Source organism: Botryllus schlosseri, chromosome 4 (genome assembly GCF_051294905.1).
Source record: "Botryllus schlosseri isolate E-star chromosome 4, Bs_hap1, whole genome shotgun sequence".
Classification (NCBI taxonomy): domain Eukaryota; kingdom Metazoa; phylum Chordata; class Ascidiacea; order Stolidobranchia; family Styelidae; genus Botryllus; species Botryllus schlosseri.
Window position 1 is genome coordinate 28,877,458 of NC_137239.1, and position 13,247 is coordinate 28,890,704.

General features: G+C 39.0%; 1 protein-coding gene across 1 annotated transcript in view; it reads left to right on the forward strand.

Annotated features, from left to right (window-relative positions):
• Positions 1 to 12,368, forward strand: part of LOC145437718 (protein trapped in endoderm-1-like) — a 29,554-nt gene extending 17,186 nt beyond the window's left edge. The window contains exons 3-8 of the mRNA XM_080314996.1: positions 858 to 1,013; positions 2,161 to 2,341; positions 3,522 to 3,641; positions 6,588 to 6,670; positions 6,740 to 6,844; positions 10,083 to 12,368. Coding sequence (XP_080171122.1) covers positions 858 to 1,013; positions 2,161 to 2,341; positions 3,522 to 3,641; positions 6,588 to 6,670; positions 6,740 to 6,844; positions 10,083 to 10,350 — 913 coding nt within the window. The 3' untranslated portion in view covers positions 10,351 to 12,368. The remainder of the gene's footprint in view (positions 1 to 857; positions 1,014 to 2,160; positions 2,342 to 3,521; positions 3,642 to 6,587; positions 6,671 to 6,739; positions 6,845 to 10,082) is intronic.
• The last annotated feature ends 879 nt before the right edge of the window (positions 12,369 to 13,247 follow it).

Below are 13,247 nucleotides of genomic sequence, written 5' to 3' on the forward strand. Positions count from 1 at the left end.
GGATAACATGAAACGACGAAGGACTATATGTCTCTTACATGAGCGGTTTAACTTTTCGGATATATTTCCTCTTTTACTTAATTCCAGTGTCAAGTTTTTAGGCAAAACTCAGCCTAAAATATTTACTTTTGTACTGAGTCGGAAATAGCTACTACTACCTGTTCAAGTGTTCATACGCAAAAATATACGACGAAACCTCTACTTCTACCGAAGTACCAATTGTGAACACTTTGAACAGATCTGAATATTACAAGCTGTTTCGAGATTCATGTATAGATACGGAACAGTGTTCCTTGAGGTGATGGCAATCCTTTTGCACTCTTTTTGTCAGAGATTCTTGGAGTTACAGAACCTCATTATACAATTGAATAGTATTTTCATATTGAAATGAACCCGAAAGTCGGCCGAAAATATTCTGGTTTATTTCAATACGAATATACTATTTAATTGTATCTTTTTCTCTGTTGAATGATATATTCATGTTGGAATATATCCGTGTATTATCGGGTATTTGCGGGCATATTTTTGGGTTTATATTAATATGAATATACTATTCTATTGTATATTAAAGTTCTGTACCTCCAAGAAGCTCATCTTCTCAGGTTATATTCACGAAGGCATTAGGTAGGATTATAAAAATGTACTACCGGCACCGATATTGTTGATGGAATTGTGCGTTGCCTTTATCCGCCTTCAAAGATGACTGGTTAGTTCTGTACCTCCAACAAGCACTTGTGTATAGTCAAGAAGCTTCCACTTCATGAGAAGTAGGATTATGAAAAGGTACTTCAAGAAGTGATATTGTTGATAGTATTGTGGGTTGCCTTCGAGATGAGTATCGTTGTAATTTATTTTAGGCCGTTCGAGTCGGCTCCGTTCACAGCGCGATTGCAAGCGTTCCAGTATTTTTCGTGCGGATACTCGTCGATCGTTTTTCTGGTAGCAATCACAGTTAATCGATTTGTAGGCGTTGTCTTTCCTGGGAAATACGGACAACTGTTCACTAAAAATAGGTAACTGCCTTTAATATTCTAGGGCTACATTGCTTTCGGTTATTCCATCATTAATTGATCGAATAGAATTTGTAGGGAATGTTAGAACCAGGCATGGATAACTAGAATATTTTCAGGTTTTCTTAATTAGATCAGAAGTAGAAATATATCTGGACATTTTTTTCGAATTATAGACTAGAATTAGAAATATAGCTAAACAGTCATTTCCGAATAAGATTAGAATTATCATTATAGCTGCACTGAATTTTCCAAATTAGATTAGAATTAGAAATACTAAATTATGAACACTTGGAAATTGAATGAAGTTCACTTTGTCTGTACAACAAACTTGGCTGGTTTAGTACTATACAGTTCTCCTATAGCATTTTCAAGAAAACAAGAAATTAGATCTGCATTAACATCAGAGCATAAATATATTTAAAAATTGCATTAGATGTTGGATACCAAACATACAAATGTAAATATACATGCCCACGCATACATGTATTGTATGTATGTATACATAGCTATTTACTATGCTAATGTAGATGTATACACTGCACACACATACATTATGTATTTGTGCGTATTTGCTATACCATATAAATCTTCCCGGCGATAGCACAAAGTCAACAACATTATGTAATGTCTCTACATCATTGATAACATCTTTCAAGTCTCTCTTTTCATTCATGCTGGACATATGGTAACTTGGCGACGAGGACGTTGGACAGCAAGAGCAATTCAGCGGTTCTAAATTAGATTAAAATTAGTATTTTAAAGTTACTGTATTTGAAAGTAACTTAGAAATTCAATTATATCCCGAATTCGAAAAAATACATCAAAAAACATGTTCGGTTAGAATTCATTCTCATAAGAACGATAATACAAAATGTCTGTGCGGCGAGCTTGCCTCGTGCCGCACCATACAGCTCTCCTGTAGCATTTGCAGGAAAAGCAGGAAGAAGATTATACGTCAAATGAGAGCATAGAAATATTTCACAAATTTCGCTCCAATTAGGCTAATCAGACAACCTGAATTACTTTCCAAGTCTGGTCGTAGCCTACTTATTTGCTCTAGATTTAGCTATTTAAAAAGCTACTCAACAATCCGTCACACGTATCATCCCCATGCCAGCGCTCACCACAATATTTCCTGTCTTTACAGAACTGTCGCAGTTTTGGTGCTTTGTAATTTTTTCGCGCCACTTCTCCTACTACCGTCGTTGGTTGGGACGGATGAAGGATGCGCTCATTCTGGAGGAGCGCTAACGGGATTTAATTCGAAGCAATTTGTATGCACCTTCGTATGCTTACCTGATAACAGCGGTTGGATGGAATATATGATGGTATGACGTGAATATATTGCGGAAGATTATAGCTTTTACCATAGAGATACTAACACACCAATGTCTTGTCTTAAATCTATGTTGGTTACCAGGGTTGTAACCAAGTCACAAGGATCCGAGTTACAAGGCGATCCTACTTTTAAAGTCGTGACTCGAGTCAAGTCGAGTCATTTTAACTCACACCGAATCAAGTCCAAGTTCAATTCGCGGAACAAAGAGTTCCGTCCGCGCCGTATCGTTGAGACTCGAGTCCAAGTCGTAGTGTTCACCGTTATTATTCTCAAGTCAGGTTCAACTCACGATTTAGAACTCTATAGGTTCCGAGACTAAACTCAATCTCATTTTGTAGCTTTGACTCGAGTCAAGTCGAGTCACTTTCAATTCCCGGCCAAGTTAAGTCCAATTCCAAGTCCAAGTCATAGTGTCGAACCTCGAGTCTAATTCCAAGTAATAGTTTTTACAGTTCAGTCTCGGGTCCAAAGTATGCGCAACTCACTTTATTACTGCTCTTCTGGCGAAATTGAAGGCCTCGCCCAACAATATATACTCATTTTCTCACTCTTAACAGGCAGACAAAAGACAGTTTCTGGTCCCATATTTCAGGTATGAGTCCTGATGCACGACAGTTTAATCAAGTAATACAGGATGACGTTGAATAGGAATAGGAATATGACGTTGTATAATATAGTCCTTGGTGTTTTTGCGACATATACACCGACTGGTGATATGTATACACAGTAACACACGTATGCATACCACGAGTGCAGGACGTGCGTAGATGCGCAGGATCTGCTGGACAAGGAAATTGCAGAAACAGCCTTGAGTGATATCACTCAGTCTAGTCACGCACAATGACTCGAGTACAAGTCGCGTCAATACGCAAAATGTCTCTGGTCGAGTTCAATTTGTACGAATACGACTTGAGTCAATTTGAGTCAACGAAGTCGAGTCATAACTCGAATCATTACCATGCAATACTTACTTTCTTTCTTTCTGCAATGTGGATTTTGAATAGTAGTATTTTCTCTTTAAAATGGTACAAGTAGAATTGGGAGAAGTCTATACACAAAACCTACGCACTCGGAATAAGTAGAAGTACATCGTTACTGTTGCAGACCGCCTCTGAAATGACGTGAATAATACTCCACTGATAATATTAGATGGTGTTATTTCTTTGTAGTTCATGCGTGTCGTATTTCAATTTGTGCCGTTGATCGTCATGCTGGTTCTCTACGCGTTCATACTCACGTCGGCAAAGAAAACACGAAACGCAGTCAGCACGAGATATGGGATAAGTGGGGTAAGATAGGCTTACCATATGCCCTCTTTTAGGATAAAATGTCCTACTTTCCCGATGAAACTGAATGGTCCTCCAATGAAGCTAAAAATGCCCAAAGGTTCGTTTTTTTCGCATTTCATGTTAGTCGCTTACTTTCAGAACGTCTTGTATTTAATTCCCAAAACGCTACTGTAGCCATGATACATGCTAAATTGCTGGTTTCGTTGTTTTTTCCAACAAAGTATCGTACCAGTTCTGTACCTTCTGTTTTTTTTTGGCAAACATTGTTCGACTTATCTGTAATATCTGGGCATTTTGCATGCCATGATATGTCGCAATTTTTCTGGCGCAGAGTTAGCCGGGGGCGAAGTACTGCCGTTTTGCGGCAGTTGTTTTAGTAGGGATGGGCACATTGATTCGAGCAATTTTTATCGAGTACTGTAACGTCACAGATGATTGGCATTGACAATTGAAAATATAGGGTAACTATAGCTCCTTCGACGAAAAGGGCTTCCGGCCACTGTCAAAAACAGACCAAAAATGTCTTTAACCAGGACTACATCGTCATGCATCATTTTTATGGCTGGCGGTGGTACACCCATTCCGTACCAATGATCTATATCTGGTGTCGGGAACCTTTTTTGTCCGAAGAGCCATATTGGCCCGATTTTTTCCATTTTGACTGTCAAAGAGCCATACATGTCAATCAACTGTTACGTCGCAATTGAAATTTCGTGATGTCATTAAAGCAATAATTTCAACTCGCTACATCGGATTCGTCGTTGTGCGCCACATTTTTTCTGTAAAATCTCGTACTAATCATGATGGTTGCCTTATTTAAGCATGCAAAACTCGAATTGCGAGAAAATAGGTTTGTGGTAATGTTCCTTTTAAATGCGAGAACCCATGATCACATGCGTACTGTGTAGGTGGAGCCAAACATGGTCACTACAGCAGTAAATATGCCTACCCCCTCTAAGCTGTGATACATCGCGGACGTCGAGTCAGTGGAGGCAAGTGAGGCAGTACCTGACCTGTCGTCAAGATGAGTGAACAAAAATTGTGAAAGCTTCAATTACAATTGGTGTTTTCTATTGATGTTCATGAATGACAAGGATTTGAACGTTTTACTCCCAAATTCTCACAATTTGCATAGTTATTGTTCGGAAATATAGCGTGAAACGAGAGGTAAGGCACAGACGGGACAAGCCTCACCATCATTAACGTAATTCATCGTAAATAGCTTAGAATTTATTATAACTGATAATAATCGAATCTAACTGTCGCACTGATTTCAAAAATCTAAATACTGATCTAATTCTCAATCCTCAAAGTATATTCGGCGGTAGCATATAACGTTGCGCTGCACACCTACATTTCACCGCCGGTACTACAGAGCTACTTACCAATCAAGAACGTGGATAGCTATGACAGTGTTGTAATTCGAGTTCGTAATTGTGAATGTAACGTCCACAGCAGTTCATTTCGCGGGGTAGATCAGCAAGATAATGTGTATTTGAAAACTGCGTAGTCATACGGGCGTCGCCATGTCTGCTATTCTCTTTGATTAATAAACTTATCGTTCAATCCAAGAAGTCAAGTCTGGTACATCGAAATCCCGAGTGATATTGGTCGCCGGCACGGCAGTAACTTGAAGTTGAGGATTTTGAAAAGAGGGGGTTCGAGTTCGAGCCCGTAAAGCCCGAAGACGACATTGTCTTCACCTCTCAAAGACGTTTTTATTGTTTATACTGCCACGAGTATAAGTATTCTGGCCGTGATGAAAATTAACTAATTGCTGCAATATTGATCAATTCAATACAAAAATGAATATTTGGCAGAGAGCCAAATCTTATACCCAAAAAAGCCATATGGCTCGCGATCCATAGGTTCCCAACCACTGATTTATCCACTTGCTATAACTGTCTACCGACGACGATTTCGAGGCTTCCAGCCACTACATATCGTATACGTCAACTATATTGGGCGCAAATCCTCTGTAGGCTTATATTACATATTTTTCGAAAGTATTTACACAATTATGGCACGGATATACAACGTTTGGAAAAGAAAATTTGTGTTTTCTTTAAAAAGGCACTTGTTTAACACACTGTTTAATATGTTTTAATCGCAGTGTTTTAAAATACCATTTGTTATCAATGCAACAACCCTACTTGAGACCTTGATTGGCATATAGCACAAAGCTACTCACGTTACCGGAAATAACACATTTCCGAAGTCACGATCATCCCACAAAGTTTTCTCAAAGTGCAGTGATGTCGATATGGTCGAAAAAATACCAGTGTATCTCAATGTGATGGATAACAGGCATTGTATTCTGTGCGGTGGCATAAAAGGTGCATACTTGATCTTTGACATATTACATCCCGTTATGATCCTGGAATAATCCACTCGAAGTATAACACGTAATCTCAAATCGGATCATTCAGGTCCCCGATTCTGCCCTAGTTTCCAAGCGACATTGCTAATTCTTTAAAATTGAAATATAAAAGATTATAGTTTTGTAATAAATTTGCTTCACTTGTATGAGTGAGCTTTTTCAATTGGCTCAATTCAGATCTGTAGAAGCGACACTATTCGGGTTAGGATTTTATTAATTTATTTAAAATATACTGGCTACCCCATGAAATTGTTGAATTGTCGGAAAAAAAAGATCGGAAACAATGTTTTCTCAATTCCAACTGGCATTTAAGTGCGGTAATTCTATAATTATTAATCAAAGAATTTACCATTGTATCTACTGTTTATTTTGAAATCCAGAATTTGGTTTTGTTTTTATAAATTTTATAACTCTGATAGCTTCGCCTCGACCGGTTACAATTGAGTCAAATTTGTCTTGCATCGTTTTGTTTAGCCAACCTAACGGCTTTATCAAGCACAGCCACTGAATTTCTAAAAATAAATTATTTTTCAACTTGTCAAAGTTGGTCTTTATCACATTCTCAGAAGCAATCGTTTTCATCCGGCAAAAGCATCGTCGTGGGACAGAATCAGTCAGAATTCAGGAAGAAGTCCGACCAAGACCGAAGGTGAAAACGAGCCTTCTGTCAGCATTTAAACACATGGTAAACATCTAACAAATGTCGCTTATTTTAAAGACGTCAACGAGAGGACAAACGAATGACTTTGATCAGCGTCGTTATTTGCATCGCGTTCATGGTCACGTTTCTGCCGAGCATGATTGTGAATTTGTTACCGAACAGGTATCTTAGCCAGCAGACCTAGATAACTAAATGGTTCTAGTTGTATAGTTAGAGAGAAATAACTGCTATCTAATTCTAATATAATTAGTAATTTTTTTGGATTTGCTGGAAATGCTATACGGGGAATTTGTATAGAGCGAAGGAGCCTAGCTTACTGTACATACAATTGCCATTCTCGTGCTTGAACTCTGATTTGATATGAATACAATTAAATTTCCTATTTATCACGATTTCAGTGATTTTAATTCTAATCTAAGTTGAAGAAAACAGTGTAGCTATGATTATAATTATAATCTAATTTTGGAAAAGTAGTGCAGCTAAAATTTTAATTCTAGTCTAATTTGGAAAAAGTTGAATAGCTATAGTTATAATCAGGGTTGCCATCGACATGGACCCAAAAATAAGGACAGTCCAAAAATTAGATTAGCATGAAAAAGCGTTTTTGTATATACTTTGTGGCATATCACATTCCATACTTTTTGCCAGAAATAATCTGCGTCAGCAACTCTATGTTATTAGAAAGTGATTCATGGATCTCACGATAGCTCAGGTCTAGGTTTACCTTTACTCAAGGCCGAAACAGCACTTCGTCAGCCCCCCCCCCCAAAAAAAACCTTGGTCTCCCCAACCCCCAACCACCCCATAGGGTGATAAACCAAACTTCTACACCTCGTTGTGACTAGAGCCGTCAACTAAGATGGAAAAAAGGCCGTTCACCAAGTTTAGACAACATCATTTTTAAGCGTATGTAGCAAGAACTCCAGTAACAATGCTTGTAGTCCTGGTCCTGGCCGAAGAAAACTTGAACAATTGCGATGTGCAATCGTTGGTGAGGAATGATTGCTGGTGTTTAACAGTATGGAATGCCCAGGTACCATCTGTAGCAGCTGCCTTGTACAGTCTGTGGCCGTTGGTGCTGATCGACTTGTGGAAAAATTATTCATCGACTGGCTCAAATTAATCATCATGACACACTTCTTGTCATTTAGGGTATCAATGTGAGTGGAAATAGCGGTTTTTCCTATGGCCTCCAGGTCAATCGCACATTACAGATATTGCAATATGCGAAACACTCGCCCTTCGAGCTTGGTTAGATCATAGTGTCTGGCTCTTTTATAGCCTCACTCTCGTAACCAGACAAAATTGCTGCGTCACAATGCCAAACATCGATCACAATCCAAATTTTGAGGCTGGTTTTGGGGGGTTCCAGAACAATGAGCAGAATAAAAATTTTTGTTTTCGTAATCAGTACAGCGGCAGCTTTGCATTGATACCCGTTTTATCGAATTTAGCACTCGGCAAGCCGGTCAAAAATGGCCGTAAATTTGCCTTTGGTCAAATGGAAGTATGACGTAACCCAAATGCAGTGAGCCATTCAGTCTCGCTGTATCCACACCATATAGGACACTATGGTTAGATAACTTTGAATTCTCTCTCATAATCGTCACGAAAAACGTTTTTACGCCTGCTCATTTTAACTAATACGATTTATCCTTATTATTCGCTAATACTATATGCGCAAGTGCAATATAATTTAGAAAAATGTATCAATGATTTATAGCTTTAACTACCAATGTGTCGACTGCACTGCGTCTTTTTTTTCACTACGCAATAAATGCTGTCTTCCCCACGGCTTGAGCTTATTCTGCTGCAGACCAAACAGCAGGAACCTGGTACTGCTGAAATGACGTCCGTTGCAGTAGCTTGGTACAGACGAAACTGCTATACCACCACTCACTGTCCTAGCTTCACCACTTGGAAGTCAAATCTTATGGTGTGTACGTCACGAGAGTTCCTTTCATTCATGATGTCATGAAATCTCGACGCCAAAGTATAATTTTAGAATAATATGCAACACAGATACCAGAGGAAAATGATCGAAGTTCTGTAGTGGTTGAAAATAAGACAAAATAAGGACGCAAGTCGAAAATAAGGACATTTCTTAGAAATAAGGACAGTTGAGTTTTCTAAGACGTGGCCCTTCAAAATAAGGACAAATCTTAGAAATAAGGACGGTATGGCAACCCTGGTTATAATACTAATCTAATTTGGATAAAGCTGTGTAGCTAAAATTCTAATTCTAGTCTAGTTTGGAAAAAAAAAATTTGAGTAGCTAAAATTAAAATTACAATCAATTTCGGAGAAAGCTGCGTAGCTATAATTCTAATTCTAACCTAAATAAAAAAAACTGTGCAGCTATAATTATGATTCTAATTTGGAAAAAATGCTATGTGGCTGTAATTCTAATCATATTCTAATTCGGAAAAAGCCGTGTATGTGCAAAGCTATAGTTCCAATTCTAGTGTATAACTGATTGGTGGTACAAAACTTGAACACGGCTTTTAACAGTAAATTCATATTTATTGACTCGAAGAACTTTTCGCGTGCCTCTTATCAAGAACAACCGGCACGATAAAGGATACAGAACAGAGATGGATTCAAAACCAAATGGCGAATTGTGACGCAATAATGAAAATCTATAAATAACATGAATGGAAATTCAACCATAGCAACAACGCGGCGTATATAGCAACAAGCAACTTTAAGAATTAATGCCCGTGAGGAATAACATACAACTACAATGAGACAATGCAGCAATACCGAAAAAAAATTGTACAGAAATACGGACGAACAGCTAAGCAACTACAACTAGTGTGAGATTTTAAGATTATACAAAAATTATTTCTGGCGACAAAGGACCGGGTTGTTTAGTTTGATGAAAGTGGATTCCAAAGCTGTTAAATGAAATATGCTTCTACCCTTGGATAAAACTGAAAGCATGTCGTCTGAATAGTTTGAGGCGCAAGACGGGTTGTCGATCAAATGCTGGCCAATTGCAGAACTGCATGCCAACACTTGGCTGTACGATTGGGATTTTGATGCGAGTTTCTGTTTACATTGCTGGGTGATATTTTCAGAATCAGGAGACTGCGATGCCGATCTTATCCCCTTAGGAACATGCTGTTTGATTCGTTCTAGCAAGCGTTGGGGTGTGCGTCCCACGTACCGACTGTCACAGTGGCATTTGTATTCATATATGACCATACTTTGATGAAAATTTGTAAAAAAGTTGTACAGCTAGAAATAAAATAATAATCTAATTCGGATGAAACTGTGTAGCTATAATTCCAGTTCGAACTTGAAAAAAAAACTATGTAACCATAATTCGAATTCGAATCTAATTTGTCCTGCCCTGTTAGTAGGTAAGGTCCAATCTCAACCGTCTCTAACTTTCCAGAAGAGAGATAGACGTCAGATGGCACATGGCGGCTTCCAACGTTACCTGGTTTAACTCTTCAGTCAACCCGATCATCTACGTGTTCCTGAATCGCCGTTTTCGACGGGAATATTGGAGGATTATCAAGTACGCCTTCGGATCCGTCAAAGGCCAATTCGTACACGAGTCGTCCACAGCTCAGTCCTCTGCTGCCCCCTCACGGGCTAGTAACACTCAGAGTATGAGCGATGCTACCAGGAACGCAGTGAGGCAGCTTGACACGAACTAATCGCTTGTCGACTATACTGCAAAGTGAATACTTTTAGGGAATAGGGATAGGACGTTGATATTTTGTGGCATATACACCGAGCCATGATATACATACAGACGATCTGTGTATATGCATGCATACCATGAGTGCATGACGCGCATAAGCCACTGGACAAGGGAAGTGCAGAAATATCCTTACAAGACTTTCTATCCATTGCACCACTCCTCCATGTTATCCCTAAAATACTGAGTGCCGAGCGGGGAAGCTACCGCTACCAGGTCTTTGCTCTAACCCTGCCGGAGATTGAACCCATGACTCACCGATCAAGAAGCCGGACGAGATAGCGTAGTGGTATAATCCACAGCTGCAACACCAATGGGTTGCGGGTTCGGTGTCGACTCCAGAATTCATAGGCTACCTAAGTGTTGGTGGTTTATCTAGGCTCCTCTTCGCCATCTCGTCCGTCTAAATGGTGTCTTATAAAAGCTTAGAAGTTAGCCGTGCTGCAAGTCGGCATCAACGAAATGAAAATGAAGAAAATTGGCCTGGTGTGTATGACCATCGCCCTCGACAAACATCATGAATACCTCAAAACAAACAAAAGAACAAGCCGGAAGCTCCATCATCACGCTATCTTGAGTTATTCAAGGGGCATAGGGCCAGGAATTGGGAATTATTCGACGAATTCCGAATTTCTGCTGTTTGAAGGCTGCTACACAGTTCATTGTAGCTGGGAATAACTGTCTAAGACGCAATATTATTTACAACACATAGTTGTGATAAGCCATACAATGTGCAATACAGCAGAGGGGTCAAGGTCAGAGGTGGTCAAAGTAGTCACCCTCGCTACTCAAGTAGAAGTAGAAGTAACGCTGGAATTCCTACTTAAGTAGAACTAGGAGTGGTGGTTCACACGTAAGTAAGTAGGTATTCTACGCCTATCTTTGACTAAAAAACTGAAATCTGTCAAGTAGAAATAGAAGTAGTCTAAAATCATAACTACTTAATGAGTAGTGCGAGTGGGCAAAATCTACTTCAAGTACTTCAGAAAGTAGAAGTACTTCGTTACTGGCCATAACCACCTCTGGTCCAGGTAATGGGCATTGCTACTCTATACGTATACGTATAAGTAATGACGTGAATTTCTACTCAATTATGAGCAGAAGTAGTGATTTCTAAGACGTCCCAGAAATACGTCAAGTGGCAGCAGAAATTGAAAGATCCGACAATTGATGGAATGATTAATTTTGAGAAATAGGCTTGGTCGAGGCGTTGACTACATCTAGCAGTCAATCGAAAATTGGTTACTTTCGAAGTAGCGAGGAGTGTAGAATGTGGATTCATCCACTGATGAAACGGTTTTCAAAAGCATAGTTCTGCTACCATCTGCCTGCTACTTGCTACCTGCACTTTTTCGTGCGTTAAAGGATTTCGCTTACAAAATTCAAAGTGTGATTACGAGTAGATAGTACGAGTGTGCAAATTATACTTGAGTATACTGTGAAAAATCAGGAGTACTTCGTTACAGACCAAAGTAATCATGGTTTCATGGTTGACGATTCCATCTTGACTATCGCGCTTTCTAAGGCGAAGCCTTCCATTTCTCAACTGCTTTCTGAAAGGAAACAGCAAGGTCACTCTGATTTACAAAAAAGATTCGTTATACTGTTTTAGTTGTTCTTGAAAATCATTATTTTATAACTTTGTTCTTTTAACAGTCTGTTGATGCATAGTTCATTTTTTGCACCGGCAATCTATAATAATGTATTGTACGTGTGTATTAGTGTGGGTATTAGGTTTTCGTGACTCGGCCAAAATTTCGGGGTCCCTAAGGGCTTACAGATTATAGTAACTGTTATTCAGTTCATTAACGTTTAAAAATCACGTCCATGCAGATATCAATTTTCAGCTATGGCGTATTAGCATGCACTTTCTCCTTCGCGATATGTCACTTATTTTTCTTATTTGCACATCATTATTTACACTCTGTTCTGAGATTATTATCAATTTTAACCGCGAGTTGGCGTGGTAACTAGCCAAGGTCTGGATCATTGCACGCATTTCAGGCGTGGACATTGCACAGGTTAGTCAGTGACGAAGTACTTCTACTTTTTGAAGTATTTGTAGTAGATTTTGCCTACTCCCCACTACTTATTAAGTAGTTCTGATTTTAGACTACTTCTACTTCTACTTGACAGTTTTCAGTTTTTTAGGCAAACATAGGCGTAAAATACCTAGTTACTTACTTACCTGTGAACTGCCACTCCTACTTCTACTTGAGTAGAATTTCTGGCGTTACATCTACTTCTACTTGAGTATCGGCGGTGACTACTTTGACCACTTCTGGGACATTGTCGATTGAACATTGAGCGATTCAGCGCAGTATGTTGCTTTATACTCATGAATGACAATCGACGTATTAGTATTAGTATCAGTTTATTAACAATTTCCTCGTCTTAAAACAGCGCAAGAATGCGATAGAAAGAAAAGATATGAAAGTGCCGGAACGACCTGGAGTAATCTTATATTAGTCATTCATATAGCATCTGAAATACATGGAGACATAGCTACACGAAGAATAAAATTCAAATATCTCTGGTCGCAATCCTGCTTATATCACTCTGACCCAAAAGGCCCCAGCGCGGTCTCCACAGAAATCGAATGGTGAATTTGTGATATAAAAATGATAAAACAGTTCCAGCGCAGGGCCAGCGACGCATCACGATTAGAGCAAGGACTCCATTGAAATACTCTAATTTATATCGTCGTTAGAGACTCTGTTTTAGTGGTTTATAACTGTATTCGATCGGCCAATCATCGCATTTTGTTAATTCCATTGTTTGGGAATAACGGTGTTGCTCAAATAGAGCCCATATGATCCTTGATATATTATATACTACAATTTTGCATGGCGG